Source organism: Maniola hyperantus, chromosome 9, assembly GCF_902806685.2.
Source record: "Maniola hyperantus chromosome 9, iAphHyp1.2, whole genome shotgun sequence".
NCBI classification, from domain to species: domain Eukaryota; kingdom Metazoa; phylum Arthropoda; class Insecta; order Lepidoptera; family Nymphalidae; genus Maniola; species Maniola hyperantus.
The window spans coordinates 8,240,473-8,267,174 of NC_048544.1; the positions used below are offsets into that span (position 1 = coordinate 8,240,473).

The 26,702-nt window shown below is 39.4% G+C and overlaps 3 protein-coding genes and 1 pseudogene across 6 annotated transcripts; 1 reads left to right on the forward strand and 3 right to left on the reverse strand.

Annotated features, from left to right (window-relative positions):
• Positions 1 to 305: 305 nt before the first annotated feature.
• Positions 306 to 4,641, reverse strand: MED21 (mediator complex subunit 21). Its single transcript, XM_034971584.2, has 3 exons — positions 4,409 to 4,641; positions 3,461 to 3,739; positions 306 to 2,394 (listed from the first exon to the last, which is right to left on the reverse strand). The coding sequence occupies exons 1-3, from the start codon at positions 4,448 to 4,450 to the stop codon at positions 2,269 to 2,271; spliced, it is 447 nt and encodes a 148-aa protein (XP_034827475.1). The 5' UTR covers positions 4,451 to 4,641; the 3' UTR covers positions 306 to 2,268.
• Positions 4,642 to 8,495: 3,854 nt separating this feature from the next.
• LOC117985399 (solute carrier family 35 member G1) lies at positions 8,496 to 9,888 on the reverse strand. Its single transcript, XM_034972101.2, is given in 6 exon segments — positions 8,496 to 8,633; positions 8,635 to 8,741; positions 8,744 to 8,917; positions 8,920 to 9,028; positions 9,030 to 9,545; positions 9,669 to 9,888. Coding segments are annotated over 5 exon segments (1,035 nt in total). The 5' UTR covers positions 9,540 to 9,545; positions 9,669 to 9,888; the 3' UTR covers positions 8,496 to 8,498.
• Positions 9,889 to 11,063: 1,175 nt separating this feature from the next.
• Positions 11,064 to 26,681, forward strand: LOC117985230 (zinc finger protein 431-like). 4 transcript variants are annotated; one of them, XM_069500752.1, is made up of 14 exons: positions 11,064 to 11,440; positions 13,589 to 13,741; positions 14,312 to 14,488; positions 14,872 to 15,123; positions 15,801 to 16,076; positions 18,653 to 18,842; positions 19,805 to 19,982; positions 20,626 to 20,819; positions 21,330 to 21,685; positions 22,663 to 22,875; positions 23,372 to 23,443; positions 23,760 to 23,825; positions 24,910 to 24,993; positions 25,681 to 26,681. In XM_069500752.1, exons 1-14 carry the CDS (start codon positions 11,306 to 11,308, stop codon positions 25,801 to 25,803), a joined length of 2,469 nt encoding a protein of 822 aa, XP_069356853.1. In that variant the 5' UTR covers positions 11,064 to 11,305; the 3' UTR covers positions 25,804 to 26,681. The 4 variants fall into 4 exon arrangements, with proteins under 4 accessions (XP_069356853.1, XP_069356854.1, XP_069356855.1 ...); XM_069500753.1 differs by having other exon boundaries at positions 23,763 to 23,825; XM_069500754.1 differs by having other exon boundaries at positions 11,065 to 11,440; positions 14,312 to 14,479.
• LOC117985116 (dnaJ homolog subfamily B member 13 pseudogene) lies at positions 16,376 to 17,433 on the reverse strand (annotated as a pseudogene).
• Positions 26,682 to 26,702: the final 21 nt, after the last annotated feature.

Consider the following 26,702-nt stretch of genomic DNA (forward strand, 5'->3'; position numbering starts at 1 on the left):
ATCTGGGTTGACGGTTAACCCAAGTGGCCAGTAGATTTCCGTCTTTCGAGTCGCGCATTGTTCATCCAAGCCCTAAATAAATAGATATCCATGATAACTGAGCAGGACGTCGCCTCGGTCGTCAGCACCGCATCCATTATAATGTATTATCTATTAATAGTAATTAAGGCATTGGGTCATTCAAGGAGGGCAACTTTCAATTTAACGCTTTCCTCTCATATTCTGAGCTGTGGCATAACAGAGGACCTGAATTCGATTCCAATTTTGGACAATTTAGTCACTTGTGAAATAAAATAAAAAACCAATTTAATAATAATTAAAAAAACTTTAATCCATGAGTATCAAACTGATATTATAAATGACTTAACACAATATCCTTTATCCGTGTTAAAATAAGGGTGCCTTTACAGTAGGGGTCCCCCAACTTTAACTACCCCTCTACTAGGAGAGACTGCATCATCACTTACCACCAGGTGAGATTGCATTGTAGGGCTAACTTGCATCAGAATTTAAAAGAAAACCTCATAGCTCAACTTAAAAAGATTCAATGAGCTATGTTCTTTGGACATCTATCATAGAAAGGTAGCCTTAACTAGATTATCACTACAATGTGGCTAATTCCGTTGTACACAATCTCTAAACTAAACTAAAATCATATCATCATCATGATTAACCCATCACCGGCGCACTACAGAGCACAGGTCTCTTCTCAGAGTGAGAATGGTTTTGGCCAGAGTCTACTACGCTGGCCAAGTGCGGATTGGCAGACTTCACACACCATTATGGAGAACTCTCAGGCATACAGGTTTTCTCACGATGTTTTCCTTCACCGTTAAAGCAAGTGATATTTTAATTACTTAAAAACGCACATAACTCCGTAAAGTTAGAGGTGCGTGCCCGGAATCGAACCCCCGACCTCCGATTGGAAGGCGGACGTCCTAACCACTAGGCTGCCACAGCTTAAAATGAAATGTCTAAATCTAGTGCTATCTATCCCTTTCATAATGTTGCTAGCGTAAAAGGATGGCACTGATTTAGACCTGTTAATTTAGTTTAGAGATTATGTACAAGAGAATCAGCCCCAATATTACAAAGTCATCTGTCACAATACAGTTTACACAATCTAAAAGTTGTGTAGGTAGGATCTTGCGTATTTTTTTTAATTAAGTACTTACTAATACTTGTTATTGTTAATTAAGTACTTATTAATACTTGTTTATATAAATTATGACGAAATAACAATGGTTTCAGATTTGGCATACCTCAACTAAGATAAACAAAATTTAAAGTGAGCAGATATATGATCATGTTGATTAATTTAATATATTATTATCAGGTGTTGTAAATAACAGCTATTACATTAATTATAAAGTTTTATGTTCAAAAAATGTAATTTGCTGTAGGTCCTAACTGTAGGTAACTTAATTATAATATTAATGTAAACTTATTAACTTAATTTTATTATAAAGAAGTTCTTAATTACAACTTCCAACTGATAAGGGCCACAGCAGACACAATGCTATTAGCATCAGCAATCGGCAATTTTGCGACGTTTTGCGAAGTTTTGGCGACTTTCTGCGTTCGATCGCTGTATTTAAATGGCGCGTTTTAGCGATTGTTTCGATGCTGCATCGCGTTTTGACGATTTGCTGTGTTCGATCACTCTATTGAAACGTATTTAAAGGTCCCAATGCACTTGAGCTGCACTGCGCGGTGCAGCGCGCCAAGTATAGTTTATATAAGTTTGTATGGACAATGACTCTTTGACGACCTCCATGGCGCAGTAGTTAGTGATGTGGTCTTATTATAAGCTAATCGATTCCCAGCAGACGAAGTTTGAAATTTTATATTTTATTAATTAATTTGATATTTTATATTCTATTTTCTAAACTTTCTCTGGTCTCTAGTGGGAGCTCTTCGGCCGTAGCTTGTTATTACCCCACCGGCAAAGACGTGTCACCAAGCGATTTAGCGTTCCGGTACGATGCCGTTTAGAAACTAAAGGGGTATGGGTTTAATAAAAACTGCCATATCCCTACATACCCAGGTTAGCCAAGTACCAATCGCTAACGCGGGTTCGGGCGAGCGCGGGGACTATAGCATTGAGCTTTCAAAAATCAACTTGATCGCTGGGACTGGAGATTGTATGTGTGCAGAGTGGAGCATTCAAACGCGGAATCGAGCTTCCGAAAAGCAATTAAAACTTTGATCGCTGATGCTAAAAGCATCGAGCCTGCTATGGCCCTAAGTACTGCATCTTCTCAAATCCTATAACTGAGGTTTCACATCCTTATTTAGAATTAGGGCAGGATTCTGCATATCAAGCTGACTCTGTGCAATATCACTTAGGGCTCCTTGTATCTTCTCCAAGAGTATTTCTCCTTGACGCACCACCTAAAAGTCAAAAAGTAAAATTACTTGGTGGAAATTAATTTCTAATAAAATCTAACACAAACAAATCTAAAGTTAACACAAACTAGGTGATGATAGAAAAGAGCAGTGATCGCTTGGTGGTTAAGATGTCGGCCTCCTAGAGTCCAGGGGGTCCAGGAATCAATGATCAATTCCAGGCAAGCACCTCTATCTATTCAGAGTTATGTGCGATTATAAGCAAATACAGATCACATGCTTTAACAGTGAAGGAAAACATTGTGAAGAAATCTGCATGCATCAGAGTTCTCCATAATATTCCCAAAGGTGTGTGAAGTCTGCCAATCTGCACAAGGCCAGCACTAGACTATGGCCAAATCCTTCTCATTCTGAGAGAAAACCAGTGCTCAGTAGTAAGCCGGTGATGGGTTGATTATGATATTATGATTGCAACTTTGTCTATTTGAATTCGTGGATTTACATTTTTTTTTAATCTCATAAGAACTCTTGGATAGGTTACTTTTATCCCAGAAAGGGATAAAAAGTAAGTAAGTAGTTAGATAATGGCACCGATTCTAAGCACAACCTAATTTTAGAGTATTCGCACCCTCTTCTTACTATTGTAATATGAAAAGGACAGAAGCAGTTTGACACTTCTAAATTTAATTTTTAGATGGTAAAACCCGTGATTTTAGCACGCACTCGCGAACCTACTGTTTAAATTTGTATTGTGCACTAAAATTTAGAGTCTTTAAATGTGAAAGTCAAGTTCCGTTCCTTTTTTAACATTAGTAAAAAGAAAAGGATGCAGATACTCTAAATTTAGTTTAGAGAGAGATTAGAGAATCGGGGCCATTGCTTGCAAATTCTTCTTTTTTTAATCTTGTTAAAACTCTGATTAATGTCCATCCCCGGGTTGACTATAATATGACCGGGATAAACAGATGGGTTGTGAATAATAAACGTCAATCAGTGGCATTTAACTCCAACTGACAGATCTTGATACTTAAGAGCTATCAAGCCAACACAAATAAACAAATTATGTTGATTTTGTACTAAAACTTTTTTAGTAAAAGGGATAGACACTTACTTCCTCTAATTGTTCAGCAGCTTCCTTATTCTCAGCCTCCAATCGCCTCAAACTCTGTACCTGAAGTTCAGTAGAACTTTCTTCACTAGGCAATGACTCTATAAGTGTGTCAATATCCTTGGCACAGCGGGAAATCAACGTTGCAAACAACATAGCATAGTCCTCCTGGTTCTGCTGCTGCTGTGGTGTCTGTGACCCGCTTCTCTCAAACCCGGGGAACTTACTAGGTATTGAAAATTGTTGTAAAATACCTATACTGTTGCAGAAATGCTCAGCTTGCTGAAAAAGCAAATCATCATTATCAACTCAATGCTGGCCCACTACTGAGCCCAGGTTTACCCTCAGAATGAGGAGAGTTTGGTTAGGCCATATAGTCTACTATGCTGGCCCTGTGGAGATTGGCAGACTTCATACACCTTTTTGAGAACATTAATAGGGACTCTCAGACATGTAGGTTTCCTCAATGTTTCTATTGATTTTTTAACACATATTATGACTATGAAAAGTTAGAGGTGCATGCCTGGGATAGAACTTTGTAAATAGGAGGCAGTTGTTGTAACCACTATGCTGTCACTGTTAACATATTATGTTTATTTTATATGTACCTATAATGAACGTTTGTTAGGTTATTTGCAAAATTAGCAGATTATCATGGTAGGTATGTGTTTACGGTGATAACTGATCAGCTTGCACCCTCTAAGGGTGGCATGCTGGAACTCAAGTTATCCCTGAGCAATGTGTGGTCTAGTTGCAAAAGCGCATATAAGCCGATTACTTTGAGTAAGCCAGCGATGGCCTGGCAGCTGACTAGTCTGAATTCAGCCTTTTTTTCCTCTTATGAGAGCATGTTACACCGTCGATCTGGGTAATATTACTAACATCTGATGATAATCATTAACACAACGACGGAATAGGGCTCGTGCAAATCGGGTAATCTTCTGTACATACCTGATTAATGGTATCCTGTAACTGCGTTAGCCTATCCGCCATTGTTAAATTGATACACTTTCTCTTCTAGGAAACTGATGTTGTAATTTATAAATTCTGAACTGTTTTACTGGTGTGATTCTTAATATTATTGATTAGCAAAATGTGTAAAATCCTTAGAAAATCAAAACATTCGACAGAATCAAATCAACAAGTCATGTCATAATATGCACAGACCAATAACATATAGGAATAATATGCATAATTCCATAATAATTCCAACAAGAACAAACGTCAGATGCTGTGGCAGTTGGCACCGACACCGACAGAAAAAACCCAAAACCACAGATATGTCGATAAACCGTGCAGTCTGAGGTGCTGTGCAATGGCTGTGGTCACATCATAGAGATATAAAGAGTTGCCATAATGTCCTATAGAAAATGGCGGATCGGAAACAAGCTCAAGCTTATTGAAATTTTCGTATGTGTGCAAGAGACAACACTACATTTCACGCACTGTGCGGATGAGACTCCAGAGATCTCTAGTATATAGTGATCTGTGGCATAGACGTACGTCCATGGTGGGATGAGGACGCCCGTTATTTCTATCTTTCTATGCCGTAATGTCTCGAATCCCGCGGGCCGCGATATTTAAATGAAAGAATTAGCTCTACAAATACTGAACCGATTTTGATAATTCGCAATAAAAAGCATATTTAATGTATGCTGCAGGATTACAAATAACGGGGCCGGGGCCCGGAACTAGCTGATCCGCTGAGTTATTAATAAACATGATTTGATAGGGTAGGTACTAGGTACCTACCTACCTGAGCGACCTACGGTAGGGGCAGACATTATAACATAGACTACCTATAAAATAATTTTTAAATGTTAAGAATAAAACAAAACACAATATTTTTATGTAATAATATGACATTGTATTTTATAGTAGATAATAGGTACATAATATTCCAGCTGTAAAAACTAATGAATAAAAACATTTCAAGTTTCACATTCTAATACTAGGTATGCTTATCAAGCTATCAACTTTGACTAGATTACAATCACAGGTATAATCCATACCAGTTGTATTGTCAGGTTGTTGCGGATGCCAATATTTTTACATCTGCGGATGCGGATTATTAGAAGTTCACACCCGCAGACGCGGATGTCAGTTATCGAACGAAGATATCAACTAGCAAACGCGCGAGGCAGGCTACACGCGCCACTCAGGCCCCGCCTGCTTTTTAAGTAAAAAAAGCCCACAGTAGGTATAGGTTTAAAGATCAGAGCTCATTTTACGTGATGCCAACTGTTTGCTTTAGGTATAACATGTCATACATACAACGCCAACAATAACTATAGTACGCGATAGGTCGAGATGGCAATCGGGCTATGAGACGAGGGGACGCCCCGGCACGTCACTCGCGCTACCCCGCACCGGGTTAGCGCGGGGGCTGTGCGGTATGCGGGCGTCCCCACTCTGATTGCTATCTCGACCTGTCGCGTATTATAGGTATTTTCATCATCATCATCATGATCAACCCATTGCCAGCCCACTACTGAGCACGGGTCTCCTCTCAGAATGGAGCTTCCGAGATTGTCAACGGCTTGATGCGCCTATCAAGCAGCAAGCAAGAGGCACTTTTCTCATTTCGTACGTGATCGTCGTACTTATAGGTAGTCCAGAGGTGGTCAAACAAAGTGATTCTTATCAAAATACAACGGCGATTTTATTTTCAAGAGTTCTGGGGCGTCTCGAGTGAAATGAGTAATACTTAGTAAAAACTCTTTCCGCTCCATTGTTCGCTACTATAATTTTCGCTGTTGTCGCATAACCAAAGCGTCGTCATCCGCCATGTCTGACATGTGACGCGCGAATGAGCTAGGCTTGATCAAGCAGACGCGAAACGTCGCATCAAGCAAAAAATATAAAATCGCATCAATCACGTAATGCTTGACTCAAGCATCAAGCCAACTTTGTAAACGGTCAAAATGCTTAACTTAAGCAAAATCTACGTGCTTGACCATCTCGGAACCTTATAGGACAGTCTGCTACACTAGCCTAATTGGCAGACTTTTGGCCGTTTTGGCGGTCATTTAAATTCCTGCCTTGTAGAGTCGCTTATTTATACCGACTAGATAGTTTTCAACCTGTAAAACTAAATTATATTATTATAAGTACCTACTTATCTTTTGGGTCGTTTTGGCGACCAAAGTGCGTGCGTTTTTGATTTCCAATTGCAAGAAAAAAATTACTGTAGTGTCTAATCGTAAACAATCAGGCGATTCTCTTGTACGCAATCTCTAAACTGAAACTAAAATGGCACATCTAAAATTATTGCTATCCCCTTTCATAATGTGATTGCGGAAAAGGATAGCACTCGTTTTAGACTTGTTAATTTACTTTAGTTTAGAGATTGTGTACAGAGAATCGGCCCCAGTATCTGATACACAGTCAAACAACATAATGTTACTTTTTTATACAAAGATCTAGGCAATAGTGTCCGACCGTAGGTCGACTTTCGGGACGAAGCCGAAGCCGATTAATCAGCTCTGACCACAATCTTCAGCCGAAGGCCGATTAATCGGCAATGAATACACTCTTCGGCGGAGCCGATTAATCGGCTATGATCACAATCGTCAGCCGAAGACCGAAGGTTTAATAACATTAAGAAAATCATTTCAAGATGGCTAAAAGTGAATAAAATAATGTCTTTATCATCGATATAAATGACAAGATATGCCAAGCGACACAAATTTGTCACGGTTTTTGGAACCAAATAATCAGCGCCACCTCATAGATAGTAATGAACGACCCGTATGAAATCCAGACGTCACTGAGGTTGCATTGGTGCTAAATTAACATTTTAGGACCAATGAATTGGTGCCATTTTGCTTGTTCAATGGCCCTGTCCTTACGAAGTAATATATAAGTCAATGGTTTTTTATAGTTTATATGTTGACTACCTATTGTCTTGTCATAAATATAGGTAGCCAGTTATTATAATATTTATTTGTGATTTATTTACTTAATTAAAAGTAATTTTGAAAGTAGTTCCTTCAATTTCGGCACTTGCTAGAAACCTTCGGCTTCAGCGAAAGCAAGCAGGATCAATCGGACACTACTATCGGCCAGTTATCTTCTATATTATACTACACTATAATCTACAAGAATATTACGAGTTTATATAAATATTGCACTAAATAAATACCTACACAAAAATGAATGATGATACTTTATTGTGATCATAATATATTATGATCTAAATAAAGACATTTAATTCTAATGATTATATTATGGGCTGACTATTATTATTAACTTTAAAATACTTTGACTAGAATAGTTTACATAGTAATACAAACTTACGAAGATAATAATGTGAATAACATCATAATTACCTTACCTATATAGATAGAATAGCAATTGGTCAACAAAATATAATTTTAAGTTAATGGGAACATAACATAACAAGGCAAACAAGTACAAATACAACAGTTTACATAGGTACAGCAGATCAGGACAGTCTTTGAAGGTATAAGTACATAGAGCTTAAAATTAATTACATTTTTAAAATTTACAACTTCAACTATCTGCAGTCAAGTTTAACTAGAGAAAGTTAAACACAAAAATTAAATATCAAAACTAAAATGATTTTACTTGTTGAGTATTGCTGTTGAGTGATGACTGATTTTATTTTAATTAAAATATTATTATGGCTACTTGTAGTGCAAGGTCAGCTAGAAATAGTATCTATTGTATGCAAAAAATAATCCATGTATTTATATGCATCTGGACTATTTAAATCTAAAAGTAAAATATTTGTAAATACATAATTTAAATATTATTTTCAAGTTAATAGCATTCTATATTTTTTACAATAAATATTAATTTCAATAATATAATAATATAAATACATAGCAATAATCCTAGTGGCCCACTCAAAACATTTTTAGAATGGAACTATAGGTTACAAAGCTTTGTGGTTCCAACATCAAAATATATACTATTTTTGCAACACACTAGAAAAATGGCAAACAGAAGTAGCTTTGTAAGTAGAAACAGTGATCCAAGATTATAACAGTAAAAATTTACCAGAAATAGTCACCAATTACTGTGCTAGCACTCCAAGGCTACTCCTCAACTGTGAATCTTCTGGCAAAGCTAATGCCCATTTTCGTAAGCCTACAAGTAACACAGAACTTAATACTAATACAGCCCCACATACTGAATACTTACTTGGTATTTTCATCAAAAAAACATCACTTGCCATAGAAGGCAAATACTATATCTGCTGAACGAGCTATTGCGACAGGCCCTGCCTGTTCCATTTGCAGAGACATTGTCAACAAATCTGTCCCAAATAACTAAATATAGCTAAACATACAACTAAAAATCTCTCGGTTCCACAGTTTGGCATACACAGAACACCAAAAAACAAAGAATAAAACAATGTTTGCACAATGGCTATAGCACCAAAGTTTGTCATGATTACAGAAAAATGCAAACCTTTGAGGACTCTAAGTAACCATAAGCATTTGCGCCAAATATTGTTGATACAAATGCAGCAATAGCACCTCTCAAACTATTATAATTTTGATTGCTGACAGATTCACTTTCACCAAATATAAAGGGTGGATGTTGTGATTAATATTACACCAACTAAAGTTAGTACAATTGAAACTGTATTCCAAATTCCACAAGGTTCTTTCAAGAAAACCCTAGCAAAGAGAGCTACAAATACTGGCACCGAAAATACAATTACAGAGGCATCAGCCAGAGGCATATTTCGGAAGGCATAAAAACTTAACATCAGCCCCACTGTTCCTACAACTGATCGTAATACTAGGAGAATACGTTTCCCTTCAGGAAATATAGGTTGCTCTGTGTATATAACAATTGGTATTGTAGGCAATAACACCCCTATAAAGCGAAACATTGCTAATTGCATTGGGTCTATATTTACCAGACTTTTAACAATAACTGAGCATAGGGAGAAAAATAGTGATGAAAGTGTAGCTAGTAGTAACCCGAGGTACGGACATCTTTTGATAAGTGGCCTCTTGTTCTCCAGCAGGTTAGGTATTGTTTCATCACCACTTCCGACAGACAGATCAGCTACAAGGTGTTGCAGCTCTAAAAGCTCGGACATAACTCACTGAAACGATACCCAGCGTAAAGGCGTTATAAAAAGAATTCACACATGTTACTGCTGTATTCAAAATAAATAATTATACTTTACTTATTAAGTATCTACTCAAAAATATAATAAAACTCATACCGTGGATAATGTATTGACGATCAGTTAATGTAAATAATATGTGAGGTCTGAATGTGAAATTGTTAGATATAAGATTTCATGGTTTCCTTTTTATTTTTGAGTCACCTAAATATACTTAATTTTATATTTAATTATTGTATACTTTCTTTTCTTCGACTTTCAAGTTTTCAATAATTCATTGGTCCATTTCCTCGATTTTATTTATTATTTTCATTTTTTGACAGTTTGACATTGGCAGTTAGATTAAAATTGTAATCTTTTTAACTGGCTTAACGGCTCTGGGTTCTGGACATGATATTAACACAGGACAACCAACCACTACAATTTTTTAACTAGCGTGATGCTTCCATCTTGCTTCATATAACTAGTTAGTTAGTTAGGCAGGATTATTCATTCAGAAGAAGTGCTTCAATACGCTTCCTATGCAGAAAAATAATATTTTTACTTTTGTATAATTTTACTCTCATTTTGTTGCGTACTGTAGGTAAAGTGCGAGACAGGTTGAAATGACAATCGGGGTATGAAGCAAGGGAACGCCCCGCACACCCGCACGTCACCCACGCTCGCCTCAACTCGCCTGCACCGGTTAGCGCGGGGGCAGTGCGGTGTGTGCGGGACGTTCGCTCATCGATTACCCGGTAGGTATATGATTTATCACTTTACTCGAAAATTGCTATCTCGATCTGTCGCGAACAATACGTACGTAGGTACCTAAAATACTCCAATCTTTATTATCCGAAAGAGAGAAAAGAAATGTCGCCCTTCCCTTGAACTTTTTTTCATCGATTGTCAAAGTTCAAACAACCAGCTATCTCTTTTTTTTCTTACCTCTTCATAAGCGTAGACTAAAGAGATGGGCAATAGTGGACTGTAAATATCGATAATTTGTAACATTTAAATACAAAAAATAAGGTACTTTTCTACTAGTTAGTTAGCTACCTACCGCACAAAAACTTTGTCTGCTCTAAAGCTGTTAATTTAATATACCTACCTACCTTATTAAATAGAAATAAAATAAAAGTAGGTACGAGTTTTAACTTATAATGCAAATAAAATAAATATTTAGAAAAACGAATGTTTAGTGGGTAAGTATGTTTGTCTCTTTTCCTCAACAAACTGCACTCTTTTAATGATTCTGCGTTTCGCCTATAAACTTCTAAACTAATTACTACGTTTACGTATGAAAATGAAATTAAGATAAATAAAATCATAGTATCATTACTCAATTAACTCGCTGAAATTTGTAATTTGAGATCTCTGTAGATTTTATTCTCAATTTGATAAAGTTAGTAGGTACCTATAACCTATATTTTTACTCAAAATTGCTATGTTTCGGTAATTATATCTGTCTCGCTCTTACATATGTGCAATGAATTCCCCTTCCCAATACGCCCGTTCGCCAGCAGAAGTGACGACTTCGTATAAAGCTATGTCTGTCTTTCTTGCGTACGTGTGTTTTACGTGGTTTTACGGAAAATGAAGTTGGTTGTTAAATTGTGCATTCACAAATGGTTCTTTCGAAATCTTTCAAACATATGCTAAATATCTGTTTTAAATAACATGATTATTTAAAAAAATATTATTTTAATGATTGCTGCATAACAAGGACAAAAACAGCTCGATAGGTGCCCTTCAAAATGGCTGCCGTAACTAAAACGCAGAAATATGATTTTGAAAAAATATGTCGCGCTTGTTTGCAAATAAAGAAGGACATGCGACCTTTATTTGAGCAACTCACTGCGACGATGTTAATGGGAATATCAAAAGTGCAGGTGAGATGACATGTTGATAAAATTATTTTTGGATAGTGATGTGGTCTCTTTCCCACTCATAACTTTGCCTATAAGATAGAAGTGATGACATCGGTCGACCCATCGAGTCATCTTTGTTTAGAAAGACGTCATGGGATAGTCATTAAAAAGATTTCGGGCGCTGCGTATTCTAGGAATTTCATTGTGAAATATCTTGCTATCCTTTTCTGTATCAAGGTTTTCTGATATCTTGCTATCCCTTTCTTTATCAAGGTTGTATAACGTATGAGGAAATGAGATGGTCTGAAAAGTAACATTTTAGAATGCGGGAAATTGGTGAGTAAAAAACCGAATTTGAGCTTCAAGTCTCCCAAGACTCTATTTTACGGTTCCGTACCCAAAGGGTAAATTAATGGGACCCCATTACTAAGACTCCGCTCGCTCTCCTTCCGTCACCAGGCTGTGTCTCATGAACCGTGAGACAGTTGAAAATATGTTCACAGATTATGTATTTCTGTTGCCGCTATAACAACAAACCCTATAAAACAGAATAAAATACATATTTATGGGGGCTCCCATACATCAAACGTGATTTTTTTTGCTCGCTTTTAGATAATGGTACGTACATCGATAGGTACGAAGAAGCCCTTCGTGAGCGAGTCCGACTCGCACTTGGCCGGTTTTTTTAGAAATCTGCAATCACTACCCATATTATATAAATGCGAAAGTGTGTTTGTTTGTTGGTTTGTCCTTCAATAACGTCGTAATGGAGCATCAGATCAATTGACGTGATTTTTTGCATGGGTATAGTTAAAGACCTGGAGAGTGACATAGGCTACTTTTTATCCCGGAAAATCAAAGAATTCGCACGGGATTGTTAAAACCTAAATCCGCGCGGACGAAGTCGCGGGCATCAGCTAGTAGGTACTGAATAGTAACAGGTACTACTGGGGCATGTACCTATCCCCTGAGTGTTGACCCTAGAATCTAGAATCATGTAAGTAATTTGGCATTATGCAAGATCTCACAGCACAAGTAAAAAACTCCGAAATCGTTAATAACTTTAGCCGACTTTCAAAAAGGAAGTGCTTTCAATTCAGCCCGTTTGTTTTACGTATGTAGGTAGGTGCAACAATGTCTCCGAGATTTCGGCTGGTCGATAACGAATAAGTTTCCATCAATATTTGCTACAATCTCAATTGCTGTGATTGGCAGAATTTATAGTATTTTGCTTCAGCAATGCATTTTAGCCAATAGCGCAGAATGCCAATAGTGAGTCGGCCAATCAGAGATGATTGCGATCATCGCACTGTAGCTGTCATTTTACCGTAATGGGCCCCTGGATCGATTTGCAATTTTTTAATCAGCAGATGTAGTTTACGATATAGCCCCGTAACTAAATCCAACTCCTTATCCTGATGCTGCAAGGCTACTGCCCGCCTAAGTTATGAAGATTCAGGAACTGTTCATAGTATAAATTATATGAACCTACCAAGCAACGACTTCATGTCTTATGATTCCTTCAAGTCCCAACTCTTGATGATGCAGGATGCAGTACCCCTAAATTATTTAGGAACTTCTGATGATGCAAATATTATTTTAGGTACCAAGCACATCTTTGACTTCGGGTCCCAACTCCTCAATCCTGATGTTACAAGATACTGAACTCGTAAGCCGTGGATGGGTGGGTTTAATAGTGAATTGATATTTTAGGTACCAAGCAACGGCATGATTAAATGCCAAGTCTCAATGCAGGGTATGGCACTCTTAAACCATACAGATTCAGGAACTGTTCATGGTGAAATAATATTGTAAATACCGAGCATAGACGTCATTATCGAATTCCCAACCCCGTGCCGTAAGAGCCCGTGAGGGCCAGACCTTGGTTACTTTACAAAAGTTGAAAGTTTCTATGCGCATTGTACTCAACACAGGGAGGAACGATCAGCGACTATGAAGTTTGGATCATGGTGCGGAAGGATCTGGGAACCCACCGCAATATTATCCCAAGAGAACTCCTGCCATTATGCGATTAATGGAAAGCAGTCACGACCCTCAGCAATGAGGAATACGACTATAAAGAAAGAAGGCCCCCACAGACTCTTTCTCTATTACTTCTACAACATGATATAGGGGTTCGGATCCTTTTTGTAATGGTTTCACTTTTAGGTAGCGGTCGGCGATGGTTTGCCGTCCCAGCTGTGCCTGCAATGCGTGCACCAGATCTCTCGCTGCCACGCTTTCAAGACATTAGTGGAGAGAAATGATGCCACACTTCGCGAGCAGGCGAAGGCAATGGCCGAAGAAGCCTTGAATATGGAGGTACGTACAGTACCTACTACCACTTTCTGCACATCGTTCTGCACATTCACGCTAACCCGAATGGTCGGCGCGATATAAGTTTATAAAAATTCCGCCGAAATCCTTTGTTTCTCTGGGATATACCTATCTATAGATACACAACAGGGAGGACTATTGAAAACATCGCGTTTGCCGGTCGGCTGATTTGCCAAACCGATTTAAAAATCCGCCAAAAACTGCCATGGTGCTGTACCATAACAGCTGCGATCTCACCTAGCGGTAGTGTCGATGTCTGTGGACGATGTACAGTACGCCGCCGAAAGTAATGTACATGACATTTAGAAAGAGATAGCAGATTTGTAGAGCGTTGCCCCTGTCATTGAGACCGACAAAACCTCATATAGGTATAAGTATGAGTGACAGAGACAACACTCTACAAAGCCGCAATGTTATTCTAAAGGCCGATGTACATTACTTTCTGCGCGTACTGTAGTTTCTGTCTGAGATGGAAGCGAGCTGACTGGGTTGCTAGCATTTCAAACTTGAATTAAACCTAGCTACTTAGTTATTGTTTGTTTTCGTTGTTCCCAGAAAGACAAAAACCTACATTCAGTGTACAGAGGAATCCAATTTATTGAGGTTCCCACTTTGAGCAGTAACAGCGCAAGTCAACTCCTAGATGGATTCTTCACAGATAACACGTCAGATCAACCTCTCACACAGGAAATACTGCAGAAAGACGAATTTGATGTTGATAAGGTAAACAATGTATGTAGGTACCTACTTACTTAAAACATTTTCAATTATTGGGATATTCCTACGCACTCTGAATCCGAGGTACCTAATACGAAAGCGTTCGTACAAACAGTACTTCGGTCCGAATTTCTCCCGAATTGGACACTTGAATGACGGAGAAAAATCGAATGACGGAAGTCGAATGTAGTGCGTAAACTACCATACAAATAGTTCTATGACTACTTCGGAACGTATTATCAGGGACTCGGATCGGATGCAGTGCGCTACCGCCCTAAGTAGGTATGGGTAGGTAGGTGTATAATACATATTGTATTTTCATATCATTTTTGTTTCCTACGCTATCTTTTCGTGGCTTTACTAACCAAACCCACTCGAAAATCAACATTTAATTTTAGATGAACCCCAATGCAGAAAATGCAAGAAAGACTGAAGAAGGGGGCCTCAACTCCGATGACGAGAATTTGCTACAAATGGTGGTCTTTCAAGCAACCTCATCCGTGTCGCCCGGACGCCACGTGTGCAACCTTTGTCACAAGGAATTCAAGCATGCAAGATGGCTAAAACTGCATATGCGCTCCCATTCCAACTGGATTAAGGCGAACTGCAAGAAGCCACCTAAATGTTCGATTTGCGAAAGAACTTTTAAGGTACGTTTCTTGTTAAGTTTAAGTTTGAGATTTAAGAAGTTTGAAATAAAAAAAGGCAAAGCAAAGCAGCTTCTATCGCTGCTGCAGTTTCGTTTCCACATCAAGTCTAAGAAAAGTCTCCCGCGCGAACACAAATCGCTTCGCAACGCATCCGCATGAAGCTAAAGCCGATTAATCGGCTATCGCTACAACCTTCGGCCGAAGCCGAAGGTTTAATAGCCCGAAATTCGCGTAAGAACTTGTTTTGTCTTTGATTTACCTACTACTGGCGATGGCGGCTGACTGGTGCAATGCAGTGTGCCCCCGCCCTCCGCGGCGCTTGCAAGAAACCTCCAAAATTTCGACCCCATTTAAGCCGAAGTCGAAGGTTTGATTGATAGATAGATGTCATAGATTTGAAGTGAGGCAACAGTTGCTGGCACAGGTGTGTCTAATAATGTGTAAGGCGCCATCTCTACGGACCAGAGAATCGCGGCGATAGTCTCGCCCTGCCACCAAATTCGATACAACTCTTATAAACCTATCTTCACAGAGCGATAATATCGTCGACGATAGTAGTTCGGACTCGTTGCGATTCTCTCGCCTGTGGCGATGACGCCAAATAGTGAAAAATTTCTGAATAAAATTACTTCAAAGTTTTTTTCTAGATCTGGTTGAGAATACATTTGTAATTCTAGGGACCTGGTATGCTAAAAATGCATATGCGTACCCACGAACAGCGTCCGCCGAAACAACCCACGTGCTCTGTATGCCAACGCACGTTTCCGACAAAAACCCTGCTTTATCGACACCGGCAAACCCATTTCGAACAAAAGACCCATCAGTGTACAGTGTGCGAGAAAAGGTTCTTTAGTGGATACGCGCTGAGGTCGCACATGGCGCGACACAGGGGCGAGAGACCATACGTGTGCGCTATTTGCTCAAAGAGCTTCTACAACCCCACTGACTTAAAGGTGAGTTAGTATTTTTTTTTAATAAAAATAGCGAGCAAACGAGCAGGGTCTTCGAAGAACCTGAAGTTAGTGAAGTGAAGTTATATAGTACGCCGTTCATGAACATTGGCACCTCCAGAGTAACCGCCAATGAGTTGCCGGCCTTTCAGGAATTTGTTGGTCCGCCCCTTGAGTAGCCCCATATTGTAAGTAATTTAGTGGGAACATCGCCGGAAGGAGTTGGTTCCTCAGTTTACATGTACGACCAACTATACCAAGTTATAAATGTTTATCCAAAATATATTTAATGAAAAAAAATGATGGGATAATTTTTCATTCAATTATAAATAGAAGACGTCGACAAAGTTCCGCAAGGTAACTTTTCAAACTTTTCATCTTCTTCATCTTTTACCTTAAAGGCTGATTCAAAAGCTTTTTTGCTTCGTTTCGATAAATATATGGGAAAGGTTATATTGAACCTTATAATGAGGTTTCCTTTTGCCCTTTTCGGACATGCTGGTACCGGGAGGCCTTCATCTTCAACCACATGTTCAAAAGTTGGCGTAATAACATCAGTTATTTTAATTCGCATAATTCTACCATCTATAGTTGTGAATGCTATTGTAATACCACATAAAGCCTCTTGCAAAGTAACCGATTGAATCATTACGAGATCGCTCAGTCCTGACCTTACAAAATTTTCGTGTGGTCTATCCTCAGTTATAAATATAACATCGGCTGGTATTCTCGTAGGGCCTTGGTCACCTTCTTCTTTAAATTTGATTTCGGTGTTCTGGTAAATTCCAGGTTTGATAGGAATAGACAGCACTTTCTCCCGTAGTTTTAGCTCCGAACAAGTCTCGTCGGTAAAAACTAAACGCTGAATTTTCATCTTTTTCAAACATCCTTTGTAAACTTCTTCGAGGGTTAAAGAAAGGGGTCGAATAATCGTTGGATCCTTTTCCTTGTAGCCTTTTCCAAGAGGAGATTCGAACATCGGAGGTGGGTTCTCGTAATAATCCAATAGATCAGCGTATGGGTTACTGGTTCCGAAAAACTCGTGATAAGTTCTCAAAGGATCACCGTGATATGTATAGGGCTGAATATATTCTTGAGGTCCTGGAACCCCTCTTTTTAGTCCTTCTTCGCCATACTGGTCGTATACTGCTCGGTTCTTGTTGTCGGCGAGAACTTCATAGGCTTCAGCGATCAGGGCGAAAATTCTTTTCATAGCCTCATCGTCGTTGTATCTTTCAGGGTTGTACTTGAGTGCGAGTCGACGGTACGCCTTTTTTATTTCAATCTGGTCGCAAGAACGTTTAACACCTAATATTCCATAATAATCAAAGCCCATTTTTTATTTTGTCTTTAAATAATTATTGTTATTGTTTATTTTGATGTTTGATTTGTGGATCTGTCATTGATCAGTTGATCTTTTTTGTGCAAGCATGCAAGCAAATGTGTTGATGTTTTGTCAAATTTACTGTCAAATCCTTCCATTTCTAAATTCCATAGCTACATATTCTGACATAAATTGCGGTCTCAGAAAACTTTCAGCCTACTTTATTGTTATGATTAGGTCTTATTGATCGAAACTACAGTAGAATCCGGATATAACGACCTTCAAGGGACCGGCGATTCTTATGTCGTACTAACCGGATGACGTACAATACGGATTATTTCTTAAGTACATACAGAATACATATGTATGTATGTACTTAAGAAATATTCCATGTACTTAACTTACGAATACATATTTATTATAATTGGGAAAGTTTGATTTTCTTATTTAGGTAAATAAAACATTTTGTAGGAATCACATAAAGCTTCATTTTAATGGTTCTTATATTAAGTTTATTGTTAATATTGCACTTTTTTCTTCAATTGTAAAACACTTTCGCTTCACAGAACTCATTTTGTCGAGCTTTAAGAACTTGTCATAACAAGTGACAAACACTAACTATGATTTACGCACGCCACTAAGGATGCACGCGGGGCGGGGTGAAGTTGGGGCGCCGAGGTATTGGTGCGTAGGTTGTGTAAACAAAACATTGCGCGTCGTTTTAACCGGACGTATTATCATAAAAAATGGTCGCTATAAGCAGTTGGTCGCTTAAACCGGAGTCGCACTAAACGGTTACATTTTCTCAGTACCTAACTATGAAACCTAACTTGAGTAAACAATGGGGCCGATTCTCTGGTACACAATCTCTAAACTAAACTAAATTAACAGGTCTAAATCTAGTGCTCTCCTTTTCCGCAAGCAACATTATGAAAGGGATAGCAATAGATTTAGACGTGCCATTTAAGTTTAGTTTAGAGATTGTGTACAACGGAATTAGCCACATTATCGTCGTTAAAAGCGGTTAGTCGTTATAAGCGAAGTCGTTATATGTGGATTCTACTGTATATAAGATATTTACCTAGTCCATAGATGTACATAAGTCTTGAGAATACAGCCCTCGCAGTAACCCAGCGCGGAAGACGTGTGTGTGTGTGCGCCGTGCGGGGCGCCGCGTCCCTGATTGCCATCTCGACCTGTCGCGTACAATACGTTCCAACTTGTTTTTTAATCAATTAACATTCTAATATTTTAGGTTCATTTCCGCTTGCACACTGGAGAAAAACCACTAAAATGTTCTGAATGTAACAAAACCTTCCGCCGACACTCAACACTGTGCCAGCACATGAAGAAACACCGCGGCATAAAGAACCACGTTTGCAACATGTGCAACAAGGCATTTTATGAGGTTTCCAAGCTGAATGCTCATATGAGAGTTCATACAGGTATACATTACAATGCAATATTACATACATATAGTATACAGTGCAATTTATAATTTAAAACCGCGCGATTCCCTACGAGAGATATTTAAGGAAATAGGTATTCTTACAGTAGCTTCCCAATATATTTACAATAATATAATTTTTGTACGACAAAAAATTCACAGTTACAAAAAAATCAGTGATCTCCATGATAGGCAAACTAGAAACAAAAATAAGCTAGCTACTCCTGCGCTCCGACTCTGGAAGGTGCGAAAGTCATTTGTGGGAATGAGTGTAATATTTTATAATAAAATTCCACAAGCAATTTTAGACTTGCCTTTACACAAGTTTAAAAAATGTGTTAAAAGTATGCTCCTAAAAAAAGCATATTATACAGTCGCAGCTACTATGTAAACGATAAAAAAGCTTGGATTTGACTCGCTCCAGCAATGCACGGGGCTGCAATGGCTTGTATAGTACGGTATAATAACTTTGTAAATTGAAAAATTAAAAAGAGCAACCGCCGAGTTTCTTGCTGGTTCTTCTCGGTAGGAACGGCATTCCGAACCAGTGGTAAATTAAACCTGACTATTCGTAAGCACTTTTAAAAAGTTTACATGAATAAAAAAAACATTCTATTCTATTCTATTCTATTCTATTCTATTATATTTTTTTCCTTTCTACCGTCTTATATTGAAAATATTAACAAATAACAGTTTTTAGGACTCGAACTCACTCTCGATTCTGGACTTACTGACCTAGCCAACACCAACGGGAACTATAAATAAATGAATAAAAATTGTTTATGAAGGGGAACTGTATCCTAATTGAACCCAATCTGATATTTAACAGACCAAATTAGTCCTAATTAATACCATTCATTGGTACCCAATCTGTGGAAATAAATGTAGCTTTTAACACGATGTTTTAAGCAAATTTTACTCGTACAAGCGGTACTAAAAATAATTCCCCGTTTGTGTCAGGGGAACGTCCATTCGAGTGCCAGTTCTGCGAGCGCAAGTTCGCCCAGCAGTCTGCGCTGATCTACCACCGGCGCACGCATACGGGCGAGAAGCCGTACGCGTGCAAGGCGTGCACTGCGCGCTTCACCACCTCCTCCGCCAGGAACAACCACATGCTCACGCACACCGGACACAAGAAGTGAGTACTTGGCAGACTACAAGAGAGAGTAGACTGGAAATCACGACAGTTAAGTGTCATTTCGCACAGTGGCCTGCGCTGTCGAACACTGCCACGGTCGAGTTTTTACTAGCACTACCACGGTCGAGTTTTTACTGGCACTGCCACGGTCGAGTTTTTACTGGTACTGCCACGGACGAGTTTTTACTGGCACTGCCACAGTCGAGTTTTTACTGATATCTCATACTCATAGGTCATCATCGGTGGCGAAACAGATTCAGAGGTGGTGGTCAGATTTCCTACAGTATTGCAATCAAAGCTCAAAGAGATACTTTATGCAGTGCCGACGGAGACGTCTAGACAGACTAAGGAATGATTTATGCCAGCACGTGGCGGGCACAAGCCGTGCCAAGTACGAGGCGCGGACGAGGCACGGATTCAAAACAACGAACATTTTATATGAAGCAGTTTATGCTTCACCAGGCCGTGTCCGTGCACGGACGCCACACGGTGAAGAATGAACTGCTTCGTATAAAATATTCGTGATGTTTTGAATCCGTAAACGGCCGGCGCCCGCCACGTGTTGGCATAATCATTGCTAATCATGTGGGGCCACATAATTAACTATTGCGACAAGTTTCTAACCGTGGATATTTCCTTGCAGATTCATGTGCCCAATTTGCTTCAAAGGTTGCACGTCTCGCGCGGAGCTGCGCGTGCATTCGAGCAAACACACGGGCGAGAAACTGTTTGGTTGTGAACTGTGTTCGCAGCGGTTCAGCTCAGCATCGTACCTTGCGGTGCACAGGCGTTCCCATACCGGAGAGAAGAAGTACATGTGTGACGTTTGTGGGAAGGGTGAGTACCATTGAAATGAACATAAACAAGTACGCTGGAAGAGGTGTGCCATAAAAAATTACAGTTATTTTTGTACTGATTCGATGCGCCACATTGAGCCGTACCGGGAATTAAAATCGGATGGGTCTTCGCGTTGACACTATGTTGAGTCTTGACAGATGTCTTATAACTAACATTTACCTGGTGTCCTGCGTGAGCGACGAATACTACGCGACTCGATGCTGCGAACGCGACGAAACGCGATCAACTCAACGGCATACCGTACTTGCGGCCTAAACGCAGACTGCCATATACGCATTACGTCGCGTCGTCGTGTCGCGTCGCGTCGTATTCGTCGCTCACGCAGGACACCGCGTTAGTTCCGAGTACCGAGTACGCTCACATGATGCTCAATGCTGCTCTCAGCCAGTACTGAAGCGACTGTTTATACTTTATACCATCTAAGTAGTAGCGACACTTTACGCTATCACTTTGCACTTTGCATAAATATTTAAAATGATTTGTTAACAGGCTTTATAGAAAGCAGCGCATACAAGAAACACTTAAAGACGCACGCATCAGACAAAAAAGATAACGATGATTCAACAAAATATGACAACACGGACACTATTAACTTCGAGAGCGAAACGCCACAGATGCTAGAAAAAAACGATCCAAAACCGGACAGAAACGACGAAAGTCACGACGCAGAGGAGGAAAAAGATAACACTGCTGTGCAAGCACAGGAAAGTGGGCAGAAGAAGTTCAAATGCGGCCTGTGTGTGAAGAGTTACACATACTTGCACAGTCTGAAGAAACACATGCTTAGTCACGTGCAGATGTGTGTGTTCAGCCCTGACGGGTCGGAGAAGTTGTACGCCTTTAAGGTGAGTAAAGCGAACATCGGGCCTATAATCTGCTCTCTTTTCTATCTCTACCTTTTTTTTTCTCTAGGAGGAGGAAAAATCCCTAATGGACTTCTGTCTATCGACAGGGTGTGTCCGACTCGCACGGACTAAAAGACCTCCCCCTCTGCGAGATCTGCACGGAACCGTGTAACATTACTTCGTGCTGGCCCTCTGGTTGCTCTCCTTTTTTTCTTGTTTTTCTCTATCTTCCCTTCTCATCATTATGGCTCTCAGTATCTGACCGTATCTGTGCCACTCATTCTCGCTTGACACCATACGGGCTACCAGATTTTGGGCGTTGACACTGTCTCTACTTATCTCTAAAAAACTAGTAAACTCATCCTGTCATAGTTCTAAGTGAAAACTTAAAACTATGACGGGATGAAACAATAAAACAGGTTTTTTTTCGGAGTTTCAAATTAATTGTATCAAAAATTATAGATATACTTAGTCCACGAAGGGTTGAGGTGGCAATCGGAGTATGAAGCGGGGGTACGCTCCGCACACCCGCGCTCGCCTGCACCGGGTTAGCGCGAGGGCTGTGCGGGTGTTCCCATCCCGATTGCCTTCTCAACCTGTCGCTTACTATATAGAAATTAGGTAGGAATATATATTATCGAATGCGCATATCACACGCGCAGCACGTGCAGCAATAATTTTTATGGCGGCTTTTTTTATATTTAGTAGTACTAGTTGTTATAGTGGCAATAGAAATACACATACCGTGATAATTTCAACTCTACCTATTACGGTTCACGAGATATATCCCGCTGACAGACACGCAGACAGATCGACAGCGGAGCGGGTAATAGGGACCCGTTGCTACCCTTCGAGTACGGAACCCTAAAAACGCCCCTAAAGAATTTTTTAATTAAAAAATCGCAATTTATTCCCGTTACCTCTTCGGAGCACAGAACATACTACAATCAGCAATTACAATGAAACATAATTTTTAGCAACAACAACAAGAGCTCCAGCAACAACAACAGCAGCAACAACAACAACAGCAGCAGCAGCAGCAGCAACAACAACAACAACAACAACAGCAGCAGTTGCAAATACAGCCGCAGGTGCAGCAGCTGCAGCAGCAGGTGCTGCAGGTGGGCAGCATGCAGCAGCTCGCCGTGCCCATACACGCGCAGCATGGCATCACTGTTTCAGGAGTACAGGTACCAACTACCTACATCTATATTTAATATCATAACGAGAAAAGATTAGTTTTTTAGGGTTCCGTAGTAAACAAGGAACCCTTATAGTTTCGCCATGTCCGTCCGTCCGTCCGTCCTCGGTTCTTTTGTTATCGATAAACTCAAAACTACTGAATCGATTTTATTAATTCTTTTACCATTAATAAGCTACTTATATCTCGATCGGCCTTGCTTCCATCAACATAGGTTGGTAAAGGTATTTATGTGAAGAAAAAGTATAAATATAAATAGAATTTTATACATAGGTACCTATAGGGCGCGACAGTATGAAATGGCAATCGAGGTGGGGACGCCCCGCACAGCCCCTGCGCTAACCCAGTGCGGGTGACGTGCGGGTCCCCCCGCCTCATGCCCTGATTGAAATCTCGTCTCGACCTGTCGCGTGCTATACTTTAATTTTTAACACCCTTAGAAATGTAGGTATAATAATGAAAATATGTGTTTTATATCATTCCAGGGACAACAATATCCATCAGTGTCGTCAATACAATCGCTGCAGTTGCAACAGACGCATCAACACATTAATACGGTAATTGATATTATAAGTTAGCAGGGAAAGAATATATGCTAACAAGTGTGGAGATAGAATTGTATATAAGATTAGCTGACCCGCGCGAACTTTGTACCGCCTAACAGTAGATTATTTAAAAAAAATTAATACTTACAACTTTTAAAAAATTCTCTCAGTAAGAACTATCCTCATACTTCAATCACTATTGTCGTACCTACTCCTAGCACAAGATTAACGCTTAGTTGGAGGGGAAAGGGATATATTAGTCAGCATTGGCTAATATTCTTTAAAAAAAACATGTTGCCACATTGTGTAACTTCATCTATTTGATCAGCAGCAGCCGCAACTGCAGGTGCAAACGATACAGATACACCCTCAACACCAGCCCATACAGATACATGTAAGTGCTTAGACTACAATGTGATTAACTATGAGCCTTATAAGAAAGCTCAGTCACTCAGCGGACTATGGGGAGATTCGTAGGAGAACCAGAGTAACCGTCATAGCTAAATGAATTGCAAAGCTGAGGTGGCAATAGGCAGCCCACATAGTTCAAAAAACCGATAGACGTTGGGGTCCGAAGGTGCTGGAATAGCGACCTCGCATCGGAAGGCGCGGTATTGGACCACCCCCTACTAGGTAAACAGACGATATCAAACGAGTCGCAGGGAGGGAGTCGCAAGACCGTAACGTGTGGAAATCCTTATAAAAAACCTATGTCCAGCCGTGGACATCTATCAGTTGACGATGATGATGTTTAGACAATCCCAACTGGGTGCCAGTCCACTGAAGTGAAGCGGAGCGGAGATATTATGTTCAGCAAACGAACCAAATCATTAAAAGTTGTCTTTCTCTCTCTGCATCATATTCCTCTGTTGAGTTGTGACCCCTCCATACACTACCCATGTTATTATTATAAACGCAAATGTTTGTTGGTTTGTCCTTCAAACATATGAAAATTCGTACAGTACTTTCTGAGAATAAAGTCCTATAAAGTCCCCCGCCGCCCCATCTCAGCGCGGCGGGGGACTTTATATAAAATTAAAACCAGCCAAGTGCGAGTCAGGCTCGCACACTGAGGGTATTACAGTCGTATTTTTTCGACATTTTGCACGATAATTCAAAAACTATGATGCATAAAAATAAACAAAAATCTGTTTTAGAATTCACAGGTAAAGCCCTTTCATATGATACCCCACTTGATATAGTTATCTTACTTCGAATATTGAAAATACTAATTATTAGTTCATGACCACAATTTAATTTTTTTTGTGTGATCTAACCCTAAATTCACGGTTTTCAGATTTTTCCCCTAAAGCCAGCTAAAAGACCCACCTACCTGCCAAATTTCATGATTCTAGGTCAACGGGAAGTACCCTGTAGGTTTCTTGACAGACAGACAGACAACAAAGTGATCCTATAAGGGTTCCATTTTTCCTTTTGAGGTACGGAACCCTAATAACGACCAAGTGTTTGTTTTTCAGGCGGTGGGAATGCAGCAAGTTCAACAGGAACAGCTCCATGTGGCTACGTCGTCTTGCCAGACCATGTTGCCAAACATACTGCAGGTACCTTGCTACTATCTATACTAATATTATAAATGCGACAGTGTATCTGTCTGTCTGCTAGCTTTTCACGTCCCAACAGTTTAACCGATTTTGATGAAATTTGGTACAGTTTTTTAAAAACCCTAAATCCACGCGCTGTCGCGGGCATCCTCTAGTACTCTATAGTATAGAGCCCTGTAATAACTTCTCTCCGTGTATAGAGTCCGTACGGAGTGAAGTAGTATACAGGGTGTAACCAGAACGCTAGTGAAAACGAAGACAGGTGATAGTACCTACCGATGATTACTGATATGATACCACAAAAAACGCGAAAAAATAAATTTAAAAATACCTATATTTTGTAAAAATTGACGATATATCTATTTTAAATAAAACTTCTAACTAACGCTAGAAGTCAACGAACGTTGCGTAAGTAGGCCATTCGGAGTCAATGCCACGTTGTAGGTGGGACATTGACCTCAGTTTTGAATGCTGGATTTCATTGTGAGTTTTAAAAATACTAAATCACTAAAACTACAAAATGAGCCAAATGGTTATTGGTATTGGATTGTGTCTAAGTTTTTGCTATCGTTCTGGTTACACCCTGTATACATATAGGGCTCTAGTTGTTACAAATGACATAGATAAAAAAACTCAGTGGGCGTTAACCATTTTGAGAGACTAACAAGTCACAAACTTGTGTTACAGTTGCAGCCGGGCGCAGTGGTGTCTGGGCTGGGGCAGGTGGGCACAGACCTGGGCGGCGTGCACCGCATCATCCTGCAGCAGCCCACGGCCACCCACCCCGCGCTCTATACCATACACCACTAGCTCGAACGAACTACACGCTCCGATACCTCAGTTCCGAACTGTAACAATTCTGGAAATTCTTCGAGATATTTAGAAAATGAAAAGATTCTTTTTACCCGACTACGGCAAAACCAAAGAAGGGTTATGATTTTGGCAGTATATTTATGTATGTATTTATGTGCGTGCACTGTAGCGGCTACACTACTGATGAATGAGGTGTCAATTGATTTGTTGTTATGGTTTCTCAAAATTAATGAATTTCAGACTTGTTATATCTACTTTGAAACTGAAGTATCGATTTCATTAAATATTTATTAGAGTCAAGTCCCTCATGATGGATTGTAGATACAACGTGCCGTAGATCCGTACCTAGTTAATTTTAACTTTATTTTGATGTCCTGTCTTGAACTTAAACCCTTAGTGAAAATATTATTACTTTTAAGTGAGATCTATGGAACATCTTGAAATATGGTACCTACCTACTGTGTTAAAATATGTGTCCATGTCTCATCTAGTATGGGTAATTGCTATTTTTTGTTAACACTAAAAACAAGTTGTTATAGTTTTAGTTTTATACAAAACTCATGTAAGAAATATTAATTTATTCACCTTTACTACTGTTAAGTGTGAACACAAGGGAAACAAAATTGTCTGAAACAATGACAATACACAATTATTATCAATTCTCTTTTTTTTTTACTACATTTTTTACAATTTTTCCCAGAAACAACATTAACAACTTATTTATTGATGTAAACTAGGATTACAGGATTATGATACATATTATATTACATTTTAATTATGAAAAGTTAGTCTAATATGACATTTGCACTGTTGTAAATTTACTAGAAATCTTTGTTTATAATTATATACAATGATGAAATAAATATCTTTTTATACTGGCTTGTTTCATTCGCGAG